This window comes from Garra rufa, chromosome 22 (assembly GCF_049309525.1).
Source record: "Garra rufa chromosome 22, GarRuf1.0, whole genome shotgun sequence".
In the NCBI taxonomy this organism is placed as follows: Eukaryota; Metazoa; Chordata; class Actinopteri; order Cypriniformes; family Cyprinidae; genus Garra; species Garra rufa.
The window spans coordinates 28,336,808-28,358,682 of NC_133382.1; the positions used below are offsets into that span (position 1 = coordinate 28,336,808).

Genomic DNA, 21,875 nt, shown 5'->3' on the forward strand with positions numbered 1-21,875 from the left:
AGAAAGACATGAACATCTTATGACAAGGGGGTGAGTACATTATCTGTACATTTTTTGTTCTGAAAGTGAACTACTCCTTTAACAAATGTCAAATGACCAGTTAGATTTTAAAACTAGCGGTTCATTCATAAATACAACCGGAAGACAAGACAACAAACGCAGCGCTAAAAAACGGGGCGGGGCTACACAGGATCAATAATGTCTCAAAAAAGCAATATCATAACCTTGTTAGTTGGTTTTCACACATTCTAATCACGACCCTTAGTGGCTCTACCCAGAATTACACCACTGCCATGACAGCGTAGGGCAGCCGGAAAAAAAGCTCAGCTGTCATACATTCCCCCTCTGCGGTGTGTCTCTGGCAAGTACACTGCTGCCTATAGGTTGTGTTGTGGGCAGTTTTCAAGGACAAGAGTGGGTTTCCAGCAAGCAAAAGAGGGTATTTTCAACAGTGATGGCGCAACAAAGGCATTTCCTTGAGGTAAAACTTTCCTCGTTGCATAGCACATTTTCTCTGCGGATTTCGTTTCGTTTTGATGCATAATGAGGGTGGGCGCTTGGGTTAGTTAGCAAGCTAGCATAGGGGACTGCTGGTGTGAGTACACCGATGCAGCGAACCGGCAAAACCAAATGACTTTAAATCAAGCTTAAAATGTATGATATTTTGGTGTTGAACGCTTGAAGTGCGTGTCAAGCATGATCTGTCTTAAATTAGTTTTTCATAAAAAAACAAAATAACTGTTTAACGCCGTCGCTTTATGTAAAACACGCCGCTTATATTTCCAGTGTTTGCAAATGCAGTGCTTTTAGGGCAAAACGTCCTGACTTGTCTGTCCATGAGGCTCAAACGATAAGACTGTCTGTTCTTGGCAGTTTGCTTGAGCACAGCGTGGTTGAGTTGACAAAGACTCAGTCAAAAGCAGTCAAGTCCGACTAGCATGCAGCTACAGTAGCGTCAGGAGGACATCAGCAGCGGAGGCGAGTAACGTTCCGTTCATCTCAAACGGCGTTCAAGGCACGAACACGGTACAATATAAAGCCTGAAATTCTTACAGATTAAGTATTTTTTAACAAATGGTCAGTGAAAGGTGCTTAACCTTCAGAAGATGGTGATGGTTAACCTTTAGGAGGTCAGACCATTATGTGAGCTGTTTTATCTATTTATTTTCCATGAGGTTTGTCATTTTACTAAGTAGTTTTAATTGTGGATTTTTTTTGTGTGTGTTTTAGCAATAAAAAATAAATACACTTTCAAATTAAATAGGCAAATGTATGCTGAAAAAGATGTAATATTAATGTAAACTGAATCATAAAATATGCACCTGAGTGGTAACACTAACAGAGTCTAACAGAGCAAGCTTTCACTTAGATTAATTAAACTGGAACCTAATGTTGATTTGTTGTTAGTGGGACAGTCCAAAATCACGATATAGATGGAGATAAAATATATTTCTTAAAACTCTAGCTGCTTAGGTTAATTTTATGTTAGATAATGGGTAAACACATTTATCAGATGTCAGGACAGCATGACATTTGTCCTCTAATCTTTAAAAAGGGGCATATCTTGCATATTGGCACAGTCCCATTATATTGACATTTGGCATTAGCAGATTTATTTGATGATTTCTACATGCTGATATAAAATTATATAATTATAGCCTTTTTCATAGTGCATTCAGTTGAAACTGTTTAAAGTCCCTTTGAAGAATTAATTGCAATTTACTACTTAAATGCTAATTAAATATATACTACCAGGCAAAAGTTTTTGAACTATAAGATTTTTAATGTTTTTTTAAAGAAGTCTCTTCTGCTCACCAAGCCTGCATTTATTTGCACCAAAGTACAGCAAAAAATAGTAAAATTCTGAAATATTTTTACTATTTAAAATAACTAATTTCTATTTGAATATATTTTAAAATGTAATTTATTCCTGTGATTTCAAAGCTGAATTTTTAGCATTGTTACTCCAGTCACATGATCCCTCAGAAATCATTCTAATATTCTGATTTGCTGCTCAAAAACATTCATTATTATTATTATTATCATTTTGTAAAAAGCTGAGTAGTTTTTTTTTTAAGGTTTACTTTGATGAATAAAAAATTCAGAAGAACAGCATTTATCTGAAATAGAAATCTTTTGTAACATTATAAATGTCTTTATCATCACTTTTGATCAATTTAAAGCATCCTTGCTAAGTAAAAGTATTAATGTCTATAATTAATGTCTAAATTATGTCTATAATTTAGTCACATGACCCTTTCCCAAAAAAAAGGGTCATGTGACTAAAGTAATGATGATGAAAATGTAGTTTTTGTCACAGGAATAAATTACATTTTAAAATATATTTAAATGGAAAACAGTTATTTTAAATAGTAAAAATATTTCAAAATTGTACTGTTTTTGCTGTACTTCGGATCAAATAAATGCAGGCTTGGTGAGTAGAATAGACTTCTTTTAAAAAAACAATACAAATCTTACTGTTCAAAAACTTTTGACTGGTAGTCAGTGTAATTATGACATTCAGTCTTTTATTTTGATTTTATTTTATTATTTTGACTGTAGGGTTAAACTGCGAAATTCTTTTTGTTTTACTTAAATGTGACACTTAAAGTTGGCATTAAATGAAAAATTTAATCCTAAATCCTATCTATTTTCTAGATGCATGTTATAGATCTTGTGAACATTAAAAAATGTGTTGATCTTGTGATGTTTAAACAGAAAGTCATAATTGGATCTTCTGGTGAAAACGACAGATTCTCTCTGGTGACGTATGTAGGACTCTAAACGGTTAGTCCGCTTAAACTTGCCCCATAAAGCTCACGTTTATCGGCCTCCCTTTTTGAGTGCCAAATCTGAAAATCCAATCAACAACCGATGCGTAGAAGAAAGTCCCTGGCCTACTTCTATTTTTTTTTATGTTACAGTACTGACATCTGTCTCTGTTTCTTTTATAATAACTTTTAAATATTACGTATTTACGGGGCCTTTGAAATCTGGTAAATTTTTTTCCCAAATTCCATTAAATGTTTTTCTAAATTCCATTTTTTCCATTTAAATTTTTCTAGACCTTTAATGGTTAAATTAAAAAGTATTAATCAAAAATAATGTCTAATTATTTAAATAATTAAACTACGAAAATTAAACAGCAATTTATTAAAAGTTTAACAAAAACTGAATTTTTAAGGCCCTATGAAATGTTTTATTTATTTCAAAATTGTCAAAATTATTTTTATTTTTTACCAAATTTGGTTTTCCATTAATTTTCTGGATTCCTTTTTAAAGGTTTCATTGAGTATTAATAATCAAAAGCATCTCTAATAAATTGATTTTATTTTAAAAAATATATATTTTATTTGTTTCTTTTTTTTCCCCTGTGTTGTGTACTTGCATTTTTCTGCTAAATAAATTCTGGTAAATATTTTTTCTGGTAAATATTCCTTGAAAAATAATGGTTTAATAATAATTTTATTAGTAGTAGTAGTACTATAATTACATTAAGTAATATTTCTGTAATGGATTCTTCAAGTTAAACCAAACTTTTATTTTGACTGGTTGCTCTGAAGGTTTCTGTAAATGATGCGACGTAGGGGTGGGCAATATGGCAAAAATATCATATCACAATTTTTTTTCAGAAATATCACGATTCACGATTTTATCACGATTCTTTGTCTTGTTGATTTTGCTATTTTGCAAGTTGCCTGAGCAGTACAGCCAAACTAATTTCCCTATTTTAAAACCAAAGCCTTACATGGTAACAAAATATACAATCAAAATAATGGCAGATGTTTAGGCCAAATTGAGCGAAGATAAAAATCTTTGTCATTTTTTTCAATCTTTGTTATTAAAAAATAAGATAGGCTACATGTTACAAACTGTACTGTTATTCGCATTCTTCAAAATTTTATTCAGCAAATTTGCACGTTTTCCATATTGTGGATATCATAGGGCCTTAACTATGTTATCCAAGTTTTAATTCTGTAATAGTTGATCCTTCCTGCTAGTTTAATGAATTCCACAACCCGTCCTTTTGATTATTCATTGACAAATTAATACTTAAACTAATCTAAAAGATATAGATTTTTTTATGATTCAGTTTATTTCAATACACAATAACTTTGAATTGTCATTGCCTTGTGATTGTGCACGTGCTTGTTCTTTTTTTTTTCTTGTTTTATAGTTCAGATGAACAGATTGCGAGACAGATTAACCCACTGCGCTGCATTGCTGGTGGATTTGCTCATCAAATTCGATTACGTTTTAAAGCTAGTGGCAGCTACTCCGGCTTACAGCACCATTGACATGGAGTGTGTGTTTGTTTACAGTCTAGGTGCCCATTTTTGTAAGATGTATAGCTCTAGTTTGGTACATACAGTAGTAGGCAAGTGGGCAAATATGATTTATAGGATTAGTTTGACATTTTAAAGTTGTGAAGCCACTGCGGATTACTTTAAAAAATGCAGATCATACAGTATTATTTTTGAGACAGGGCCCATTCAGCAACTTTTAAAAGTTTCACAGCCAGCCCAGGCCTATTTTTCACTTTGTCCCTTTGAGCAGGTCTCCTCTCTGTGGGCCTTTTGACATCCCGCCAGACTTTCTCAGAAAACGCTGCCTTCTCTTCTCCTTTCTCATCAGTGTTCTGGTCGCCTATTGGTGTAGATCACATCAGACAATGCAGGCAGGGCTTCCAGAGTTCAATGAACTCTCTTTTAGCAGCTGCGGTGTGATTCGCTGTACACCTCTCTCTCTTTCCCTTTCTCCCCAGGCTCGTTCAGCATGTGCCCTGCGTCTTGCTTGGGGTTGTTATTCATTGTGAAAGAGATCATCCCATCTTTTTCCTCCCTCCCTCCTGCCAGCTTCATTCAAAGACCCACTCTTCTGCTGACCCACTTCCACCCTAATGAGAGCATGTGATTGAGTCATCTTAATTACATTACTGTCAGCCAAGAACTATAGGTTAATCGAAAGTGATTAGACTATATTACAATTGAAAAATAAAACGCCTAATGAGTTTTCAAGCAATTGGTGACCAAAGTTTTTGGGCCAGTCACATCTTTAAAAGGAATGTTTACCTAAAAATGAAAAATTGTGTAATTAATTACTCACCCTCATGTCGTTCCAAACACGTAAGACCTTCATTCATCTTCAGAACACAAATTAAGATTTTTTCGATAAAATCCGAGAGTTTTCTGACCCTGTATAGACAGCAACGCAGCTGACATGTTCAAGGCCCAGAAAGGCAGTAAGGACATCTTTAAAACAGTCCACGTGACACACATTCTATCCCTTTAAAAGACAGTCATGACAAGATAAAAAAAAAAACATATATTACACCCAACAATTCCTCATACAGTGGACTACGAGTAAAATTAATACAAATTTGGGACCAAAAATTATTCAGACACTTTGACATGATCATGTTTTGCTTAAGTCTTTTTTCTTTAATTGCTAATGCAACCTTTTTACACCATAGACCTAACAAAATTAAGCATTGCTTGGTAATTGGTCAACAAAGTATTGATAGTTGTGTAAATATTGTCATACTAATAGTTGTCTGAATTTTTGGTTGATTGTAATCCATTACATAACTTTCTATCAAAGTCTGACATTATCAAGATGAATTTGTTCTGACACAGTTTAACAGTTCTTGTCATCTTTTATTACCATTTTCTAAACTATAGCAAATAAACTGTGATAATGTGAGAATGAGGTATCTGAATACATTTTGGTTTAACTGTATATTTTGGATTTTTTTTTTTTAAAGTTTATTAGTGTAATTTTTTACAATTTATATTATATATTCAGTTGTGCATGCTAAATTCTGCTGTTTTTACATTTAGATTACTTTGCTGTACTTTGCTCAGTTAAAACTAATATTTAAAAACACTATTTTCATGTTTCAATATGATTTTCATGTTTTACATGTTAACAATATTGTGATGCCAAAATTCATATATAGCACTTAAGTTTTTATTTTTTTTAATATCATCCATTTATCAATTCCTTCTTTCAGATGAATGCAATCAGAGTTATATTAAAAATTGTTCTGGCTCCTTCAAGCTTTATAATACAATGGGTGTTTCTCTTTGTCACTCCAAAACAAGTCTAATAAAGCGCATCCATCCATAATAAAAAAGTGCCTCATACGGCTCCGGGGAGTGAATAAAGGCGTCCTGTAGCTAATCAATGCTTTTTTGTAAGAAATATATCCATATTTAAAACATAATTTAATCACTTTAATCTAGCTCGCCTCGCACTAACAGTTGTTTGTGGAACCAGCTCTGGGCGGATGACGTAGGATGTCGGCGATGCGCATCCGCCTGTGAGTCTCGTGAAAACCTACGTTTGTTTACAGGAGCTAAGGAAGCAAAGTTTTCTGACATTAGCAAAGAAAAACCAGTCTCTTCTAATTCGTGGTCTTTGTTTTGATCTCTCCACTGCGTGTCTGTGTTTGTCACTTCTGAGCGGCGCATATGCAACGTTTTAAATATGGATATTTGTCTTTAAAAAGCACAGCAATTCTCTACAGGAGGCCTTTATTTACTCCCCTTGAGCTGTGTAAGAGCTTTATTGGACTTGATTTGGACTGACAAAGAGAAACACCCACCCATTAGATTATAAAGCTTGAAGAAGCCAGAACAATTTTTTAATTTATCTCTGATTGCTTTTGTTTGAAAGAAGGAAGTCATAAACACATAGGATGCCTTGAGGATGAGTAAATAATGGGCTAATTTTCATTTTTGGCTGAATTAACCCTTTAACATTTGTAAGTAAACATCTCTTTCACCACTCACATGTAATAAATTGTGAAAATCTTGATGCATATTCTGTTAGATGCCCTATTAAGATCTGCATATATAGAAAGCATATGCTTTAGTAGCCATTGCCATTTTGATCTATTGTATAATAGCAATAATCCAAACAAACTCTTAATCCCTTTCTCTGCCCATGACGCACCAAAGAATCAAGAAAAACATCAAGAATACAGCCTCAGTGTATTCTACCAATGGTCTAAACGGTCCCTCTGCGGCTTCTGTAATGCCCTTGTGAGCTGCTGATTGGGTGTTTTGAAGAAGTGCAGTCACAGAGGAAATAAGAAGAGCCCATAATAATAAAGACAACAGTAAACTGTGTTTGACCACAAGAGGAAATGAAAGTCAGAGCTTTTAAACTTGTGTAATTTTTTCGATAATTTATAAAGTTCCTCCTCCTCACCTTGTGTTTGTATGCCACAACCAAATGTTAGTTAGAAAGATTAACATGTAAGTTTTAAATAGCTTTCATCCATTTGTTGGGAGTAAGATTCTTGATGCAATGAACATGTGCAGATCTCTCATGCGGTTTTCAAAGGGCACATTCTGCACCCTTAATTTGGCACAAGCTTGTTTCCACAGCTCGTCTTCCATAAATATATCGCTTTGCAGGAGCACAGGCACCGTTTGGTTTTGCTGTGACTACCACACTTTCAGTTTACCTCTGACCTGGACAGCTGCAATTTATTGTATGCTTCATCAGCCCCTTTTTTATTTCAGCATGCTTTCCGCAGGCGGGAGGCTGTAGCCCTTTAACATGACACCGGAGAGTAGACGCTCTCATCCACGGGTCAGCAAATCAGCAGATAAAAACAAGAGGTTATGTAGCCGCAGGTCACCAGGACATTATAATAGCGATGCAGAGGTAAGAAGAGTGGCCTTGTCTTCTTACGTCGCACGTGCGTTTGGTTTTGGCAACCGCAAGGTTAGTTCAGCTGACGGTGTCTTGTGTGCTTTGAGCTGTTGGTTTTCTTTATCCCAAGGCGGCGAAGATCAGAAACGTAGACAAAGCCTTGATGCACTTACCATCAATCGAGCTCTGCTTGTTTTGTGGCCCTTCTTCCTGAAATCTTTGTCAGAATGTTTAGCTCACCTGAAACCACCGTAGCACGTTTGGCGAGCCTTGTTTGTTTGCTGTGATTGGGTGGAATGCATCATCCGACATTCCTGGTATTCAGCTGCAGCTGAGCTGGAGGTGCTGTGTTGAATAGAAGGCACAATGGCTTAACGTTCTGGCTTTCGGTGGAATATTGTGAAAAGCTGTAATCAGAGCTTGTCCGTGCTTTGACCTACAGCACAGAGGGCGGCAATGGACCTCTGCTTATTCTCTGTTTTTCTTTCCCTCCCATAGTTTTGTTGTTGATGCGTGGTTTGAAGAGAGGTGATGGAAGTCCCTATGGTTCTGGGGGGTCCAGATAACATTCTTCTGGCCAATAATCCTGACGCAGGAAGTGGTTGTCTGAAGCATCCCTGTGAGGACCAGGTAAGCATGGAAAAACTGAGGAAAGCATCACTGTTATTGCTTATACTTGGGCTTAGAGATTTGAACAAACCTCTAACCTTAAGTATTAAAGAGATAGTTTACACAAAAATGAAACTTCTTTCATTAATTATTCACACTCATGTTGTTCCACACCTGTAAGACCTTTGTTTTTCTTCAGAACACAAATTAAGCTTTCTGATCCTGCATAGACAGCAACTGACAAGTTCAAGGCCCAGAAAGGTAGTAAGGACATTGTTGCTTACACTATTAGTCAGAAGTTTTTGAACAGTAAGATTTTTTTTTTTAAGAAGTCTTTTCTGCTCACTAAGCCTGCATTTGTTTGATTAAAAGTGCATCAAAACATTTAAAATAACTGTTTTCTATTTGAATATTAAAAATGTAATTTATTCCTGTGATTTCAAAGCTGAACATTATTCACATGAACCTTTAGGCCGCGATCACACCGGACGCATTTTTGCAGTGAGAGGCGCCTTTTTTGAATGGTTTTCTGTTGGCAGTGAGCGTTCTGCGCGCTGCTTATGCGCCCCGGGCGCCTCGCGTTTTCGCCGCCTGCTGCGCCTCGCGTTTTTGCAGAAGCGCTCTGAGCGCCTGAAGTTGAAAAAAAAGCAACTCTGAGCGGAAAAACGCCTGACGTCGTTCGCGTTTTTTCCATTGTCCAATCGAATGAATGGAGAGGCGGGCCTTCTGTTGTGGTGACGAAAGTTTACCGTTGCTTAAAAAGTCCGGAGACTGAAAGAAATGGAGGAGAAACTTTTGGTGTCTGTCGTGGGTAAACCGGAGCTGTATTTTTGGGGGGGGTTTCTGCTAATATGACAGTTTAATTAACAGCAAAAAACAAAGATTTTAGAGCGCTGGCACTATAATCCTTTGATTTGACTGACAGGACAGCTGTTTTGGTCGTTGCCTAGCAACATAAAAAACCGCAGCACACTGCTCTTTTTTTAAAAGTCACCAAAAAAAAGGCAGTGCTGTGCGCCTCGCGTTTTTAGAACGAAAAGACGCGTTCGGTGTGATCAGGGCCTTAGAAATCATTCTAATATTCTGATTTTCTGCTAAAAAACATTTAATAGTATTATTAAGAAAACTCTTGAGTAGGATTTTTTTCAGTTTTTTTTTTGATGAATTGAATGTTCAGAAGAGTCTTTTGTAACATTCTAAATATCTTTATCTTCACTTTTGATAAGTTTAATTTCTTTCCCAAAAAACAAAATATATAATAACTCCAAGCTTTTGAATGGTATAATGTATAATGTTACAAAAGCTTTTTATTTCAGATTTCAGATAAATGCTGATCTTTAGATCTTTCTATTCATCAAAAAATCCTTAAAAATTACTCAATTGTTTTAAATATTGATGATAATAATAATGAAAAATGTTTCTTGAACAGCAAATCAGCATGTTAGAATGATTTCTGAAGAATCATGTGACACCGAAAACTGGAGTAATGATGCTGAAAATTTAGCTTTGATCCCAGGAATGAATTACATTTCATTATATATTCAAATAGAAAACAGTTATTTTAAATAGTAAAAATATTTCAAAATGTTACAGTGTTTGCTGCACTTTGGATTAAATAAATGCAGACTTGTTAAGCAGAAGCTTCTTTAAAAAACATAAAATTTTACTGTTCAAAAACCTTTGAACCAGAATATACAGGTGATGAGCTAAGAAAGCTGGACGTTCTACGTCAGAATCCCGGCTCCTGCGTCAGCAGCCTCACATGAATGCATCGTGTTACTCTTGTGAACACTCATCGAAGACTGACTTGGAAGAGAAGAAATGGAACAAAGTCATTATTTTTGTTTTCTTGATGATATTTTTGTAGCTTCATAACAATTCGGTTAAACCACTGATGTCGCATTGTCTATTTTAATGATGTCCTTACTACCTTTCTGGGCCTTGAATGTGCCAGTTGCATTGCTGTCTATGCAGGGTCAGAAAGCTCTCAGATTTCTTCAAAAATATCTTAACATCTTAAGATGAATGAAGGTCTCACAAGTTTGAACCAATATGAGGGTGAGTAATTAATGACAGAATTGTTAGTTCATGATACCTAATACACAACTAATGTCAACAAATTGAATGTTTTTGGAAGGTCAGGTTAATACAGTTCATCTTGTTGCAGTCATCTTTTATACAATAAACATTGTGTTTTTCATGTAGGACAGAAGCTCCAGCCCGTCTGTCCTTCGTTCTGTGACCACCACATGGAAGGAGGGTCTGCTGAACAGGAAGAGACCATTTGTTGGAAGATGCTGTCACTCGTGCACACCCCTGAGTCAGGTTAGCTTGGAAAAGCTTTTTGCACAAGTGTTTCCTATGAGACATCTGTAGTTACTACAGTTGTGTGTTGCAGGAGAGGCTGTTCAATCCCAGCATCCCTTCACTTGGGCTTCGTAATGTGATTTACATCAATGAAACGCACACAAGGTAAACGCCAACCTGTGTTTGCTACAGACCTGATGGTTCTGAATACATGATAACTTCTCTTATTAGTTGTATAATATAATTCATTAACCTAGTTTAGTTTGATACACCATTAATACCATAGTTGGTCAGATGTAGTTTCCCTACCAAATGACCTGCCGTGTGTTTACATTCAAGTGTCAAATGGGAGGTTGTAGGTTTCTGTGAGGAGTGGAAAGTCAGGGAATAAATTATTAACACTGTTCGTCAGGGGATAGTATGTACCTAGATCACATGACAAGGACCAAAGGTGGTCTGAGCTGGTACTGCCAATCAGGAGAGGAAGTGGAAAGTGCGTAATAATTTGATATTGCCTATCAGAAATAATTTGATATTGCCTACCAGCACAAAGGGTTCTAGCAAATGGCTCCAAAAATTACACAAGAGAAGCTCCAAAGAGAACTGCTAAAACAGAATCATTGAGTCAAATCAGTATGATTCATAAACAAATCATTAAAGGAGAAGTTCACTTCCAGAACAAAAATTTACAGATAATAAATTTACTCCCTTGTCATCCAAGATGTTCATTTTTTTCTTTCTTCAGCCGTAAAGAAATGTTTTTTTGAGGAAAACATTTCAGAATTTCTGTCCGTATAGTTTACTTCTATGGTGCCCCCGAGTTTGAACTTCCAAAATGCTGTTTAAATGCAGCTTCAAAGGGCTCTAAATGATCCCAGCTAAGAAAGAAGACTCTTATCTAGTGAAATGATAGGTTATTTTATAAAAAAAAAAAAAATAATAATAATTTTCTTCTCCAACTTTAAAATTGCCCTACATCGCTGCAGAAGTACTGACCCAGTGTTTACAAAGTGAATGTGCGAAGAAAATCAAACGCCCTTTACAAATAAAAGGTAAAGCAGTGATGTAGAATTATTTTGAAGTTGGAGGAGAAAATGAGATGGGAGTTTTTCGACATATGCTAACTGTCATGAACTGGAATACACAGTTCACACAGAGCTAGACAAGACGAGCATTTGGGGTATAAAAGTATATAAATTGTAAATAGAAAATAACCAATCGTTTCACTAGATAAGACTCTTCTTCCTTGGCTGGGATCATTTAGAGCTCTTTGAAGCTGCATTTAAACTGCATTTTGGAAGTTCAAACTCAGGGGCACCATAAAAGTCAACTATATGGAGAGAAATCCTGAAATGTTTTCCTCGAAAAAACATAATTTTTTTACAACTGAAGAAAGAAAGACATGAACATCTTTGATGACAAGAGGGTGAGTGAATATCTGTAAAAAAAAATTCTGGAAGTGAACTTCTCTTTTAAGAAGGTTTATGAACTGGATCAGCCACTTAAGTGAAAAGAACCAGCTGCAAAGAAGATTCCTCACAAATGTTAATAATCCAGATTTCAGGTTTAACTCACTGACTGTTTGACTCTTCAAAATGTCATGATTTTTTTTCTAATTTTATGGTCTATAGAAGGAGTCTGTCAGATTATTTTAGTCATTAATACTCTTTAATTCGTTCCATCCTCAGCTATCTTATATTTTGTGTACTGCAGACACAGGGGTTGGCTTGCACGGAGGCTGAGTTATGTGCTGTTTGTCTTGGAGAGAGATGTCCGGAAGGACATGTTTGCTCGCAATGTGGTGGAGAACGTGCTTAACAGCAGCAGGTACCAAGTGTTTATATAAAAGCAAGGAACAAGTGAAATGTAAACGTCTGTTTCTAAGCAGCAGGAATGCATCATAGCATCCAGACTGACTGAGTGTTATTGCCGTAGGCTGGAAAGTGCCATCGTGGAGGTAGCGACCGAGGGTGCTGACGCAGATGCGGAATCTGCAGTTGATTCCAAAGCTGTCAGTAAAGTTAGACGGAAGGCCAGAGGGTTCCTGCAGGAAATGGTTGCCAACATCTCACCTGCCTTCATCAGGTATAGTTTATGAGCAAAGCTATGATTTACAAAACTACAACTGATAAATCTAAATGCAAATTTACTTTAAAATGTATGTAGTTATGGAAAAACCAGTCAGTCTGACTTTAACGTTTTGATGTCACACTTACGGTGAATGATAATGTATTTATGTTGTGCGAGATGAGGCTTGCTCAGTCTGAGTGAGTGTGACTCATGCTGAAATCAAAACAAAAAAAAAAGTTGTAGATGTATACTGTGGTAGTAAAGATGTTTCTCCAAATATCAACAAGATTGCAATGTGACACTAATTTTATACAATAGTACTTCAATAAACAAGAAGTTAAAATGAAGTGATCTAAATTTTAGACACAATATTGACTTTTTGCTCATTATTGTTGACATTAATGTCAATGATTCAGGAACCCATTCATAAAGACAGTCATTGGCCTTGTTTCTGAATGAATCCGCCTTTTTGAACTAATGATTAAATGACTGTCAAATAGTAATTTGCCGCCACCTGGTGGTAGCTTAGTTTCATATTCATTTTCTTATTTGTACATTTAAAAATATTGAAAACATGAATGGTATAAAATTAATTATGCATTTTGCAAATTAGCAGTGTTAATGCATTTATGGCACCTCAGCTTCATCAAACAGTCTGTATAAATACAACTAATACCACTTCAGATGTAGCTTCAGTTTTCTCTGCAGTGGAAAGATGGAGTTTGATAGTGGTTTCTGAGCTACACATATTTTTCTAACGGGGAAATTACATTTTTGTCATTTTGTGTTATTTCTACCCATTTCCAGTCACAAAGCACTTATTTTTAGTGTTGTTTAATGGAGAGAGAACATCTGTATTGTAATTGTAATGAATGAATTATGTACAGTGATTTAAAATAAAAATTATAGATTTTTGTTCGTATATGCTGTCAGTTATATTTCTTTTAAATTATTGTTATAGTTCTCTAAATCAGAATTTGCTGCCAGTATCGGAATTGGAAATCCAAATCGGCCAATAAAATTGCAATAGATGCATCTCTATTTAAACTTTTAGGGGTAGTAAAGCTCTTTTTAATGCAGTTACCTGATTAGTGCCTACTTTTTTTTTATTATTATCAATGTTGAAAGCAGTTGTGCTGCTTAATATTTTTGAGGAAAACGTGATATATTTTTTCAGGATTCTTTAAAAGTTTAAAAGAACAAGATTTATTTAAACAAAAAATCTTTTGTAACAAATTAAAAATCAATTTTGGTCACTTCTGACATCTTTATATTTCACATTATTTTTTCAATAGTACAGATTTTTATATTATATATTAGAAATAAATCCTAGATCTTCTCTCTTTCTTGTATGCCTCTTTTAGATTAACAGGATGGGTGTTGTTGAAACTGTTTAATGGATTCTTCTGGAGCATTCAGATCCATAAGGGTCAGCTGGAGATGGTGAAGAAAGCAGCATCCGAGGTCAGACATCAACATGGCCTTTTTTTCATCCAAACATAGGCATTTTTTCTTATCTGCACTACTTACATATTGTAACAACTCTCAAAACAACCACAGATAAAATCATCAATTGACAAACTCACTTATTACAAGAAGATATACAGATAAACAGATAATAAACAAACAATGTCTATGTCCAGCATCTTTTTCATGTATATTAATGTAATGTAATGGGTGGAAGTATAACAAACATTTTATTGTTTGTCTTCTAGTACAATGTTCCCCTGGTCTTCCTTCCTGTTCACAAGTCCCACATAGACTACCTGCTCATCACCTTCATCCTGTTCTGTCACAACATTAAAGCACCTCACATTGCAGCCGGCAATAACCTTAACATTCCCATCTTAAGGTACAATGCCGTAATGATCTGGTTAATTTTTTAGGACAATACACAGTTAAACCGATATATAAATAACACGGGTATGTATGCATTGTACTTCCTCAGCACACTAATACGGAAACTTGGAGGATTTTTCATCCGTCGTAAACTGGATGAGACATCAGACGGAAAGAAGGATGTGTTATACAGATCAGTGTTACATGCAGTAAGTACACAGAGATGTCAAATTAGCTTATTTGAATAGTGGTGTTAGGTCACCAGTTTTGAAACTGATTTACAGTAAATTGCACCTTAATGTCTAAATAATGTACCCCAGGTGAAAACGTGGCACGGAAACTACTAGGCAGTGATAGGGTAAAGTTTTTTACCATACACTGCTTAAAATCTTTGGTATTTACCGAAGATTTTATGCAGTGCAGGGAAAAAACCTGGGGGAGTTCATCCTCTTCTACCATTTACTATAAGGGCACATACATTACTGTTCAAAAAATTTGGGTCAAACCTCTGGTACTTGGTTTTTTTTTTTTTCAGAGAAAAAAACTTGGCTACTTTGTAAAAGCAGTGTGCTTGTGGCTGTGTGTGGCAGGAAATTATCTGTGAGCCATAGGAAACCAGAGCAGCTGTAACATGGTCTGCTCGGTACTTTGGTTAAAATGAAGATTGTCATTGCAGCTACTGTAGAGAGGCTTGTGATTAGAGGAGGCTGTCACAGGAAGCTGATGGATTACTCCTGCATTATTCATGCTGTCTCTCCTGTTGAGCACCACATTACCACAATGGGCTGCTTTAATTACATGGAATTTGCAAAGGGAGGGTCATGGATCTTAAGGATTGTAATATTTGTTGTGGGTTATTCTTTTGTTTTCCTCTCAATCTCAGTACACAGAAGAATTGTTGCGGCAGCAGCAGTTTCTGGAGGTGTATCTGGAGGGCACACGCTCTCGAAGCGGGAAGCCGTCTCCATCACGTGCAGGCATGCTCTCAATCGTGGTTGACGCACTCTGTGCCAGCAGCATCCCTGATGTTCTGATCGTGCCTGTAGGCATCTCATATGACCGCATTATAGAAGGAAACTACAACAGTGAGCAGCTGGTATGTCCATTCAACAGAAAGTCCATATTAAGTTAACTCATAATTAGCATTAGTTGAATATTAGTAGTACGTTTCTTAATAAAGCATATACGTGCATTCCGATGTTGCGGCATTTAAAATACAGAGCCGTAGATCACTGACAAGCTACGCAATATCACGTTTTCATGTCTGTAAGGCAAGTATACACAGTTTCGCACTCAAGTTCACAGAGACCGAGATGGCAGAAGGCACATGCTTTAATTACGCATTAACACATGCGTTTCGTTGTTATTCTGAGTGTACACAAATAAACACAGAGTCTTTACAGATTCGAAAGATGTATTACTTTTTATATCGGCGCCTCCATCTGTCGTACAGTGAGCATGCTACTATTCAGTTTCCACACTCCGCACAGACACTTCAATAGCGCACATTTTTCTTGGTCAACATTGCATTGAGCGGTTACGTAATGTTGCTACTAACATATTTCAGATGAAAAGTACTATAGGCCTATTACCACATTGACTTCCTGTGGATTTTTTTTCTAAAACTAAGCAACTAATACAATTTTGGTCAACCAAGCCTCTTTTTGTTGACTAACGGTTAGTTGACTATTAGGGGGCAGCCCTACTGGCACTCAAAGTTTCTTGAACCAAAAACATACTCTCTAACACAGAATTAATCAGCTTTTGCTACTGTAACTGTTCCTTTTTAAAAGGAACCCAGAGTATTAAGACTTGTATGGTTTAATATAACATAAATTATATCTCTTACTGAAATATAGAAGCGGAAAACCCATGAAAGACTTACATACTTTAAAAATCTACATCATTTTTTTGGACTATGGCAGACACCATTATTTTGATTATATAAAATGGCTGCACTCGCTAAGCTACTGGCGCAAACTGTTGCTATTTTTGCTGCAACACAGAAAATAAAATGCTGATATGAAGCCATATTGTGTGGCTTTTGATTGTAATTTTCAGTTGAAGGGCAACAAGAGAATCGATGTAAGTCTTTACTGCTTTCCTAGCGATAAGAATAGGAGAAAAGAATGGGAAGATGCCTGTGGATGAAAAACTTTAGTGTCTTTAGCCTTTATGCCTTTTACTAGACCACAACTACTGAAAGAGCTTACAGATCAGCACAAATTTCACTCAATGTCCGGGGGTGTTTGGACTGCTTGTGGGGAAAATCCATAGTTTAAGCCTTAGCCTACGCTTATATTCATCTCCACCTATAAGCTCTTTTAAAGGCTGTGGTTATCGTATCAGTATTTTATTTTGCCGAGTTGCGGTGCGGTAAAAATAGCAACTGGTAGCACCAGTAGCTCACTCATAGTGCAACCATTTCACGTCATAATGGGGCCCCCCATAGTCCAAAATGTGTAGAAAACAATGTGGATTTTTTAAATATTTTTTCATGGGTTTTCTACTACATATTTTAGTAAGAGACATTATTTACATTACTGTTACTGTTCTTCTCATTTCAGGGGAAACCTAAGAAGAATGAGAGTCTGTGGGGAATTGCCTGTGGCGTGTTCAGGATGCTCCGGAAGAATTACGGCTGTGTGCGTGTGGATTTCACACAGCCCTTCTCCTTGAAGGTCAGAGCAGCTCATCTGATCTTAGTGTGGCTGAATACATAACAGATTTTTCTCTAATGTCTGGATTTTTCTTGTCTATTGCTTTAGGAGTATCTGGACACACAGCGCAGTCGCCATCTCCAGACCTCTCTCACGCTGGAGCAGATCCTTCTCCCCACCATCATCGCTGCACAGTATGGCCTTTAGACTGCCAGCAACCAACATAATCATGTGGACTGCTGTTTATTGGTATGTAGAAAGATGTGTGTGGCTAATGGAATTATGTTCAATTATGTTTTTTCTTTGCAGACCTGATCAGGCTGTTTTTAATGGAGAAGATGAGGATCAGTTGAATTCTAGAGACCTGTCAGATGAGCCCTGGAGGAGGCAGGTCATCGCTAACCTGGCCAAGCACGTTCTCTTCAGTAAGGGCACTTAAAAGGTCATGATACATGAAGAGTTTCTTAGGCAGTGGGTGGGTGGTTTTTCAAGCATTGAGGGCGTTGGGTTGGAAAAATCTGTGGTTTTGTGGGGTCAGCAAAATGGCAATACTGCTTATCTTTCATCTGCCTGGAAAACTTGCTTGTATCATGGCCTACAGAATCATTGACATACAAAAAAAAAATCTGAGTTCATGGGCTTATCGTTCAGATCAAAAAACAAAGTATCTTTCCAATATCATAATTTCCAAAGAGAACCAGCTAGTTTTAAAAGGCTTAGAAGAACATGTCTGGATTACATATTTCACAAAATATGATTAGAAAATCATATTTTAGAACCTGTTAGGATTGTTAGCATTATTTTTATGAAAATCATTGTACATTTTTCCCAAATTCTAATTACGTTTGCATTTTTTTTAAAATATCTCATTATCCTAAATTATTCCTTTTATTTCATTACTGTAATGTAGTAATGAAATGTGAATGTGAATCAATCTGTCAGGGCACTTTTTAAAAAATTAAAATACAGTAAAACATTAAATACAATTTCAATATGTAATTTTTTTTGTATTGTTTCCCTTTATACTGTGCTAAAATATACACTTTTTTTATTATTATATTTTAATTATTGGTAATTATTGTTTTTAATTGTCGTTATGCAAAATATTTATTTTTATGTATATACCAGTCAAAAATTTTGAACAGTAAGATTTTTATTGTTTTTTTTAAAGAAGTATTTTCTGCTCACCAAGCCTGTATTTATTTGATCTAAAGTACAGCAAAAACAGTACAATTTTGAAATATTTTTATTATTTAAAATAGCTGTTGTCTATTTGATTAGATTTTAAAATGTAATTTATTCCAGTGATCAAAGCTAAATTTTCAGCGTAATTACTCCAGTCTTTAGTGTCACATGATCCTTTTTTTATTCTTATTATTAGACATATTTAAAAAAAGGTTAGGTAAAAAAAAAATTCAGGATTCTTTGATGAATATAGAAAGATATAGAAATAGAAAGATCCAACGATCAGCATTTATCTGAAAAAAAAAAAAGCTTTTGTAACAATTTTACACTATACCATTCAAAATCTTGGGTTTGTTATAATTTTTTTGGAAATAAATGATAGAAATGAATACTTTTATTTATCTAGGGGATGCTTTAAATTGATCAAAAGACATGAATGAACATAAATGTTACAAAAGATTACTATTATAGATAAATGCTGTTCCTTTGAACTTTTTTTATTCACCAAAGAAACGTAAAAAAAAAAATATTCAGCTGTTTTTAACAACAATAATAATAATGAGTTTTGAACAGCAAATCAGAATATTGGAATAATTTCTGAAGGATCATGTGACTGGAGTAAAAATGCTAAAAATTCAGCTTTGAAATCTTTTAAATACTTCTATTTATCAAGGATTCTTTAAATTAATGAAAAGTGATGATAAAGACATTCATAATGTTACAAAAGATTTTTATTTCAGATAAATGCTGTTTTTCTGAGCTTTCAATTCATCAAAGAAACCTGAAAATATTCTACTCAGCTGTTTTTAACATAATAATAATAAGTGTGTTTTAAGCAGCAAATCAGAATATTAAAACTATTTCTGAAGGATCATGTGACTGGAGTAATGATGCTAAAAATTCAGCTTTGAAATCACAGGAATAAAATACATCATAAAATATATTCGAATAGAAAACATTTTTAAATAGTACAAATATTTCAAAATTTGCTGTACTTTGGAATTAAATAAATGCAGGCTTGGTAAGCAGAAGAGACTTTTTTTTTTTAAAATGTTCAAAAAGTTTCACTCGTAATATAGTGTAAACAAACAATTACTTTTATTACGATTTTGAGGTGAAATGCTCCAGACACGTTCTATCTACTAAAGCTGACAGTTTTTGTAGGTTACTTCTGGTCACAGTCCTCACCATGGTGATGTGTTGCTTTTGGCCAGTCACTTTCCTCAGTGTTTGAATGCTCTGGTGCTGCTTTTTTTTTGAGGACAGGAGGTCAGAGGATCAGCTCTCTAAGGTGGAATTGCAGCTTGCTTTTGAATGTTTAATATAGACACTGTCATGAACTTGGCTTTCAGCTCCAAAGTCACCCTGTTTTTCTCCATACAGCACATTTCAAAGAACAATGTCATGGAGTTTGTAGAATATGCAGTTACGAATTTAAATAGTGTCCTTTCATTACCCTTCATCAGAGAATTTAAGAATGAAGTGTACAGTTTCTGTGGAAAGTACATAAATGAGAACTGTTTTGCAACCGAGGCATAGTGTTTACACTTCTGAAAAGTCAACCTCCGAATGGCTGTTTGTATTTGTCTATGTTTCGACATTGAAAAATATCACCTTCACCCTTGACAGTCAGCTTTGGCTCAGCTAAACCACTTTCACTGTCGATCAATCTGACCACTGCCTTCTGTGTTTCCCATAGCCGCCAGCAAGTCTTCAGCAATCATGTCCACTCATATTGTGGCCTGTCTCCTCCTGTACCGCCACAGACAGGTAAGCACCGTCCTCACTTCCTAACCCTTCTTATTCAGTCTGTTTTATTGGTTTATAATCATTGTAACAAACATTTGTGACTGGACAGGGTGTACTACTGTCTAAACTGGTGGAGGATTTCTTCAATATGAAGGAAGAGATCTTGTCACGGGACTTCGACCTGGGTTTTTCTGGGAACTCGGAGGACGTGGTCATGCATGCGCTCAGTCTTCTGGGAAACTGTGTGAACGTCACCAGCACCAACAAAAACACAGAGTTCATCATTGCTCCCAGCAACACTGTACCTGCACTCTTTGAGCTCAATTTCTATAGCAATGGCCTTTTCCACGTCTTCATTTGCGATGCAATAATAGGTAAAGATATGAGATTTTACATTTCACAACAGATGCAGCACACTGTGTATGTATTTTTGATTTGAGAATGACAAACTGTATGTGTACTGTAACTGTTTGTATATGTATGTGTGCTAGCTTGCAGCGCGCTGGCCCTGCTGAGAGAGCAATCTGCAACTTCAGTGAGTGAGCAGAATCCTTCATCCACGCTGCTCAGCCAGGAGAGACTGATCCGCAGAGCTGCAGGCCTCTCCCACTTCCTGTCCAATGAGGTCGCAGTAGCGCTGGTATGCAGTCACACCAGTCATCACTTAAGCACCAGCACCATCTAGTGGTTGTTTGTTTGGTTTATTTCTGTAGCACAAATTCATACAACCATTGTTGCCCAAAGTGCTGAACAAAAATATAAAACCAAAAGAAAACATTTACATAAATATACAGAGACATTGACATAACACCACACAGGAAAACCACAAAGAACATAAAACTCAGCACTCAGAGAAATTAAAAGCCTGAGTTAATAGATACGTTTTCAACAATGATTTAAAACTAAAAATTGTCTAAGCTGATCTAATACTCAAAGGTAACAAATTCCACAGTTTCAGGCAACAACTGAGAATGCACGATCACCCTTAAGTCTTATTCTAGATCTGGGAATTGTTAAAAGTTGCTGATCAGAAGATCTCAAGGATCTAGCCGAAGTGTGACGTTTTACTAAGGTGTCAAGATATGTTGGTATATAGTGGATATAGTGGTTCACTATAATGTCAGGCAAAACTTGAAATGCTGACTTGGATCCACATTAAAAAAGGCAATTTAGGTGAAATTCAGTATAGAGACAGAGCATATTTAGGCCACGCCCACATGGGGAGGAGCTAATCCAACGCTCTCCATTGACTTTGTATTGCGGGAAGCTGACTCCTTGTCATTTCTGATTTACAACAAAAAACACAACAATGTCTAAAAGCTGCTATGAAATAAGGTGTACAGTAAACAAGCTAAAAACACAGAACTACGTTTTTATAAGCTGTTAATCCAAAAACTAGTGTTTAAGGACACACGTAGTTGTAGATGTCAGGGTATTTCACGTTGGGCCATTCAGTTGGATCATTTCTTAAAAGGAAGATAAGGAAAAGAAGCACTGACATAGACAAATAAAACTTAGTTTCTCAATATATCTCCTCCTTTCAGGGTGACATGGTTAAAAATAATGAATGTTTACTGTCGCCGTTAAATTTCCCTCAAGTGGGCGTACAGTTGCAATCAAAATCATTCAACCCTCCAGAGACTGCAGTAGTTTACAAATACAAGCTTTTCTGAAGATCCAGGACTTAAAAAAAATTGCATCTATAACCAATTATCATATTAAAAGTGATAATGTCAACACATAATGTAATATTTTTGAGTTCTAGGATTTTTTAATAACACAGCTATGCCA

At 35.8% G+C, this 21,875-nt stretch overlaps 1 protein-coding gene across 3 annotated transcripts in view; it reads left to right on the forward strand.

Annotated features, from left to right (window-relative positions):
• Window positions 1-292: 292 nt before the first annotated feature.
• gpam (glycerol-3-phosphate acyltransferase, mitochondrial) overlaps window positions 293-21,875 on the forward strand; it is a 31,430-nt gene continuing 9,847 nt past the window's right edge. The window contains exons 1-16 of one of the 3 annotated variants that reach the window (XM_073828091.1): window positions 293-481; window positions 8,164-8,295; window positions 10,480-10,599; window positions 10,673-10,746; window positions 12,295-12,408; window positions 12,517-12,666; window positions 14,016-14,115; window positions 14,367-14,503; window positions 14,600-14,699; window positions 15,374-15,586; window positions 17,058-17,171; window positions 17,259-17,344; window positions 17,460-17,575; window positions 20,035-20,105; window positions 20,194-20,458; window positions 20,576-20,724. In XM_073828091.1, the coding sequence (XP_073684192.1) occupies window positions 8,197-8,295; window positions 10,480-10,599; window positions 10,673-10,746; window positions 12,295-12,408; window positions 12,517-12,666; window positions 14,016-14,115; window positions 14,367-14,503; window positions 14,600-14,699; window positions 15,374-15,586; window positions 17,058-17,171; window positions 17,259-17,344; window positions 17,460-17,575; window positions 20,035-20,105; window positions 20,194-20,458; window positions 20,576-20,724 (1,908 nt within the window). In that variant the 5' untranslated portion in view covers window positions 293-481; window positions 8,164-8,196. Of the gene's footprint in view, window positions 482-902; window positions 1,027-7,548; window positions 7,678-8,163; window positions 8,296-10,479; window positions 10,600-10,672; window positions 10,747-12,294; window positions 12,409-12,516; window positions 12,667-14,015; window positions 14,116-14,366; window positions 14,504-14,599; window positions 14,700-15,373; window positions 15,587-17,057; window positions 17,172-17,258; window positions 17,345-17,459; window positions 17,576-20,034; window positions 20,106-20,193; window positions 20,459-20,575; window positions 20,725-21,875 lie in introns of those variants that run through there. The other 2 variants (XM_073828092.1, XM_073828093.1) reach the window with 2 other exon arrangements.